The sequence below is a fragment of the Lepisosteus oculatus genome, chromosome 3 (genome assembly GCF_040954835.1).
Source record: "Lepisosteus oculatus isolate fLepOcu1 chromosome 3, fLepOcu1.hap2, whole genome shotgun sequence".
Classification (NCBI taxonomy): Eukaryota; Metazoa; Chordata; class Actinopteri; order Semionotiformes; family Lepisosteidae; genus Lepisosteus; species Lepisosteus oculatus.
Window position 1 is genome coordinate 48,397,052 of NC_090698.1, and position 7,037 is coordinate 48,404,088.

At 32.6% G+C, this 7,037-nt stretch overlaps 1 protein-coding gene across 1 annotated transcript; it reads right to left on the minus strand.

Moving 5' to 3' along the window:
- Nucleotides 1-452: 452 nt before the first annotated feature.
- Nucleotides 453-2,995, minus strand: LOC102691462 (inhibin beta C chain-like). Its single transcript, XM_015366796.2, has 2 exons — nt 2,672-2,995; nt 453-1,308 (listed from the first exon to the last, which is right to left on the minus strand). Exons 1-2 carry the CDS (start codon nt 2,958-2,960, stop codon nt 539-541), a joined length of 1,059 nt encoding a protein of 352 aa, XP_015222282.2. The 5' UTR covers nt 2,961-2,995; the 3' UTR covers nt 453-538.
- Nucleotides 2,996-7,037: the final 4,042 nt, after the last annotated feature.

Sequence of the window (7,037 nt, forward strand, 5' to 3'; positions counted from 1 at the left end):
CTAATAAAGTTCTTAGGTATGTATTATCTATATTTAAGACACATTCAAACTTCAATATTATACTAAAATATTCAAATACAAACTTAAAATGTCCAGATCACCATTTGTGTACACTACCAATGTGCTACATCATCATTACGATAAGCAAGAATAGGAGCAATTTCCTAAGTGTTACTGAAGACTTCTTTTAGTCTAACTGCTAGTGAAACTCATCTTAAATAGGTTTCCTGTTAAAAAATAAAACAATAGAAGATAGATTAAAAAAAAATTAAATGTCAATCATTTTCAATTTTTATAATTTTACAAAGACAAAATAAATAGGAATAAATACAAAATGGATTGTAAAAAAATAAAAATATACTTTAAGGAAAAAATGTTTTGATCAATATACAATTCACATAAAAATACACATGATTTATAAGATTATGAATATTAAAGAAAATAGACCACATTGTACTATGTCTCCAGTGTTGTATCCTGTATGTTTCAAAATAAGTACATGTGCTGCTTTCAGTGACTGTATCATTCAGCTATAAAATTAAGCGCAGTTACAGCTAGAAGCAATTATATCCTCCAGTGTGGAAATAGTTAATTTGCCTTCACTGTTCAGGTGCATTATGGTTAACGGTTCATAAGCCATAGGGACACAGCAGGGTCCAGGAATGATGCCGTTTGAGAGACGATGCATTTTGGACTTGATTTCAGTGTAAGCATTGACTGTTTTGTACTTAGGTGGGCAGGTTCCATCGCAGTAATATGCATTGTATCCTTTAGGTGCTCTAATCCAGTCTGCCCATCCGATTTCCTCGAAAGACACTTGCATCGTCTTCCTGCAGCACTGCCTCTGATTTGTATTACAGTCGTCCGGGGTGGCATGCCTACGTGCTCTACTCCTTTTTATGGCCGTATATCCTTCTAGTTTCAGTTTTGGCCCAACTGGATCCTTTATGATATCATGGGAAAACACTACTTCAAGGCTGCAGTTGTCCTTTGGGTGTGCTAGGCAAAGTTTAATAGCTTGCTCAATGTCAAATTTCTCTGTGTAAACAGCTTTCTGTGGTCTGCTTACTTTTGCCGTTACAAAAAGGCGGTGAGGATCCCTGCCTTTGAGGCTGGCTTTAAGCACTTGATAGACTTCAATCCTCAGTACAGCATTGAATCTTCTTCTGCCCTTCTGTCTTATAGCCAGCGTTAACAATGCTCTTTTCACTCGGAAGCCTTTGTGTCTCTGTACATCTAGGTCAAAAATAAACCTTTGGGTGTTCTTCCCTTTCCTTTGTTTTTGATTCTTGTCTTCAAATATTGTTCCTAGGAAGAAACATACCCTTAAAATGAAAAAAAGACTTTTCGATAATATCAAAAGTAAATGAAGACAAGATTATCCGGTATAAAACAAAGAGCAAAAAGAAAGCAGGCATCAACTTATTTGCATTGAGAAGGCAGAGCACGTCATACACTTAATGTGAAACAAAATCTGTAAGTGTAGTGGTGATAGAAATTATTATGATCTGTGACTGAAAAGAACTATGATCTGTAAAAAATATATATATTCAGCTGCTCTGTATAGGACAATAACTGCATGACATTCAAAACTCTGAATATTGTGATATATGTGATATCGTGGGTAAGATTTGCTGTTATGTTTCTGGTTATATGAAAAGTTAAATGAAAAGTCTGAAGGGAAAAGGTTGTAGCTCACCTACGAAAACAACCATTACTGAACAACTAAACGCTAAAGTCATTTGTCAAGCTTCCGATTGAATTTGCTTTGATAAGATAATCTCAAATAAATCATTTACAAATGTGTCATGGTCCTTGATTGCAGTAGGTTACTGGTGACACAGCACTATGTCATTTACTGTAGAATGGTCTCTCAGGGATCTTTGTAGTGTTTCACCTAAACAATATCTTCTGTAATATGTACTGGAGTACCACTTTCTGATTTTTTGGGTTTATCTGACACTGTTCTCTTTCAATACATCAGAAAAACACAGAAGACAGACATTCTAGTCCAGTTCAGGCACTGAGTCCCAATTGTTGAATCTTTAAGTAATCCTCAGTAATCCTATTCACTGTTATTCAAACAGGGTAGATAAGATGCATTTTTAAGACTCTCTAAACCTTAGTCTGTTTCTTGAAACTTAGACCTAGTTTAAAACAATTCTTCAACTTTCCCACCATTCAAAATTCTAATTTCAATACATGTAATTTGTACAGTAGTTTTAGATTTTGTTGGAATATTATGACATTTTTTTGTATAATTATACACTGTTATACACAGATATAAAGATATCAGACAGAAACACAAAGTTGCCCCATATTTCTTTAATTGCTATTTGATTTCCTGTAATGTTCCCAAAAATAAGATACTATTCATTTACAGTCTATTTTACAGTCTCATTTAAAGAGTCCTTGGTGTACAAAGGATCAAAATTTGTCACGTTTATGTGGTTATTTACTTTTAGTTTGTTTCATCAGTTCATACCAGAACACCAAATTCTGATCATTTGAAAGGATTGTGAAGATGAAAAGTCACCTTCTTAATACAGTATATACGGCCTCTGCCTTTGATTATCTCACATCACTGGGGAAGTGTTTATTTCAAAGATGGAACATTAACAAGTAATTGTCCTTTACTTCATTTCTCCTTTATTCAAGTACGCTAACTTACCTTTAACCAGAAAAATGTGGTTGCCTCTTCTGTCTTTGTCACTGTGGTCCCTATATGTGTTTCTGGTTCTTTGTCTTATTTGTTGAAGGTAAGTACTGTAGACTCTGTCCTCCTCAGCTCTGCTCACTTTCTTCTCCACACATGGAGGTTCCGTCAAGCCAAGCTGCTCCAGAATGCCTCTCCTGATAGCTTCAATTCTCACCTCCTTTTCGGCTTCCCATTCGAGTCCTGGATGGGAGAGTTCAGAGATGTTTATGCAAAGGAACAGAAAGAAGCAACGTAGATACATACTATTGCTATAGAGTCAGCCCACTGCTTTGAATGCACTAAATATTTCGTTGATACGTCAAGAACGCTGATCCCTGGAATCCTCCTGATCAGAGTGTCATGCAGATGTGTCAGTCCAAAGTTGAAGAACCACACTTTATTGTGAGAGGCTACAGGGGGTTCTCTGGCTGCCTTTCCAAAGCCCAATTATTAAAGTAATTATGTTAATGAAAGGGACAATATCCAATTAAAAAAAAACTTTCATAAGAAAAGAACAAAACATGATTTTGTCAAATAAAATACAATTTACTGTATATGTATTAGGATGCCTAATGTAGAATGTAAAATGTAATCCAAATATATTGGTTGACTAAAATAAAATGTTATTTTCCAGTAAATGTAATATTTAAAATCCAAAGATTATTATATTTACTGCATACCACTTTATATACACAGTAAAAATATTTACTACACTATTACTTTTATTATATTATTGTTCTTCAAATCTACTCACTAAAATTCGAAGTCAATCTTTCGCAGTACCTTCTTTTCATAAAAAAGACTGTTTGGAGGTTTGATTGGATTTAGAAATATATTCTGTTTACACCACCGTTTGCTTTTTTACAAATATACTGTATGGGAATGCGATTGTAGAGTTATTCCAGAACTCAATTTGCTTCTATCCATTTAAAAGTAAGATTCCATTGAATTGAATTAGTTTAGTAATAAAATATTATACTTATCATATCTTTATATCTTTAGATGGACTTCATATTTTTTACCCTGATACAGAAAAATAAGTGTTTGAGATTTGTTTATCTTTTGCATATAGAGTATATAGATATACTCTATATGTGTAAACCACTCTAGATTGTTTAAAGGATCGGGATATTCTAGGATACCTGGGTAAGGGTAAGATAATTCACAATAGATAAGGTCATTAAAAATGAGCTATTCCATTAACTACTCTATTATTTTAATGCAGCTGCGTTATTTTACTTGAAAATGCAGTCAACTAACAATAGTTCTTAGATAGATATGGACATTATACAATACGAACAGGGTGTCATTTGATTTTTAACAGGGATAATCTTTTTCACTGAGATATTTATACCAGCACTAATGTCTAGCTCAGTCAGCACTGTGATTGTACAGTAAATACGCATAAAAGTGAAGGACAAACTCTTGCATGTAGCTTACACATGAATGTCAGGGCTAAATTTCCTTTTAAAACAGTTATGCTTTACTATGCGTTTATGGTTTTTAAACAGAAGTATATAGTATGGACATTTATGACATCCGCCAACATCAGATTCACAAGGAATTTCACCTTGAATATGACCTTCAGGGAGCCCCAAGTCACAAACACTTCTTATCTTTAACAAGGTCAATCTGCTAAAGATAAACTCTTAAAAACACCTTCACTCATTCTCATAGACACACCAAAATATTTTATTATGAGTATCATTGCGTATTAATTGTACGCGTAAGAGAACAAGAATATTTATGTATATTGCAATTAAACATTAACTTATGTCTTAATCTTTGCCCCAACTGCTTCCTTTATAGATTTTTATGATTTTGTGCAGTCTACAAGCACATAAGATTTATATGGTTTACCCATTTATTTTTTACTAATGTAATTTATCTTTACAGAATGCTGCAAAGTATAAAGGGAAATATTGTATGTATGGGGACTGTGGATAGTGTTATTATTACATATGATTACAACTTTATGTGAAACTATTTTATTTCTTCAACATTTTTGCGCAAAATGTCAATGTGGGAAGAAGTGATCAGCTACTGTATATCTCAATATCTATATACCCTATCTCATTCATATGTATCTTTCGCTCTCTATGGCCGATAAGGCTTTAGTGCTGAATCTAGTTGAATAATGTTTAAATGTTTAAATATGGAATAACCGATGAATTGCGATGGGTGAAAATTTATTAAATATACAAAAGTTAATGTGAAAATGCCTCATCAGAGGAACAGTTCTTTCTGACTCATAAGTTTTCACAAAAAAATAACTACCGTTAGAAGATCATGTACAAATATACAAGTAATTTTTTCCTCAAATTCTTGTTTAGTTCTGATGATTTGCACTGTATGTTTTACCATACAGCATATTTCTTTAATTAAACCATCTAATTGTATATGTAATGGAACTTTTATTTGTTTATATTTAATTGTACATTAAGATAAAAATGATCTTTCCTAACTTTAGTACACAGTCTTAGTTAAGCTTAATTTTATTGTGATTCTTTTTTAAAACTCAATTTCTGCAGTACAAACATTCAGTTTATTTGTAAATCCAGTCAACCTGTGTAGTAAAGAATAGGGTATAAACGTTTTATATACTGTAGTTTCTGTCAACACAAACAGCAGCACAAAAAACTACCACACTTTCAAATATGTTAAATAGTTTTTATCTATGGTATTTAAAATAATTGTTTATTAATACGTTAAAATGTGAGTTAATTTAATTGTCCCTTCCGTTGGAAATACTCATAGAATCACAAATATGAACATGTTAGAATATATTTTAGTAACAGAATGTGGTCTCCAATTTCCTAAATCATGGATGCAGGAATGTATGTGTAGGAAGATCGTCCATTATGTAATTAATGGCTGACTGAGATGCACAGTAGCTGAGTTTGTATTGATTAATAGTGATTTCTTGTTTAATTTAAAGGTGCTCGTTGTGCAAATGTAATGATGTTAGGGGGTTGTAATTTTGTTACTGCAGTCAGTTGATGATTAATTATACTCCATCACACAACTGCTGTTCAGCACAGTTCAAACCAGATATTCCTTCATGTAGAAGGTGTTCCAATCATAAATTAATACACATGTGACTGATCTGGACTAAACACATGTGACAGATCTGGACTACACTTCTTGGTTATGCAGCAGAGAGGTGTGTGTGTCTCATTATGTCATTGATCTCCTACAGGTGCACCTGACAAAGAAACCACTGAAGTTTACATTTAATACAGTGTTACAGAACAACAGCACCCCCAGAAAAAAAAAAGAATGGAACACAAGACATGTAATCATTCCTCCAAATTTAATGAAAGGTAAGATATACATTTACCTGTTTCCCTACCTTATACATTTTGATAATTCCAAGATATTTGTGCATGATCCATAAAACTTTAAAGGCCTTGTAGTAACACCCAAAAGATTAATTAATTAAAATTGATGCAATCATTTTTTCTTTGTTTTCAAATGTTGTTCACTTTTGTACTCTTATATGGCTGACTGAGCTTGTTTAGGCACTGTAGGCATTTGGATTATATGCGCAAAGCAAACCGAAATTCAAACCATTGGGTTTATTTTCTACCAAGTTGCCAACAAGAAGACATATACTGCGATTTAGTGTTTTACTGTTGTGTGTGATTTTTGTAATTTTCACAACCAGAAGCATGTTGTGAAGAAATATGGACTGTAATAAACAAATGTTGTTATACTTTAGTCAAATAAAAAAATAAAGTTCAACTTATTCACTGCTCTTTTGTGGTAGTATTAGTAGTAAAACAAATCATTTATTTCATTTGTGAAGGTCTTTTACAAAAACTTACAAAAAGCAAGAACCAAAAAGAAAAAAAGGCAAGTAAACAAAAACCAATGATTAGAACAAAAAATATTTTTTGTATCAGGTGGCAATATAATTTTCTTTTGGAAGCTGATGCATAATCCATCCATGAGGACTTTTTTTTCCATTAAATTGCACTCTTATACATTAGTACTGTACATCTACGTGTCTTATACAATGGAACCCTTTTGTAAGTTATGTATTTATTTCAGGACATTTATAAATTGAGCAAATAAAAATTATTTTTGGTTTCTAGCTACAATAAGTTAAATACCATTAAGGAAACGTGGTTGATAGCACAGAAATGCCTTTAGTTCTCCATGATGGGATATGGCTTGGAAATCAAGAGATACTGTATGAAGATTTGTTCCAAACCATTTAAATTACAATGGAACATGGGAGAATACAAAAAAAATTGCAAGAGAGATACATAAGGATTAATACCAAAAAGAGAACCTAAGAAAAAAATAACAGAACTTCAAAGGACCAGGAAATTAT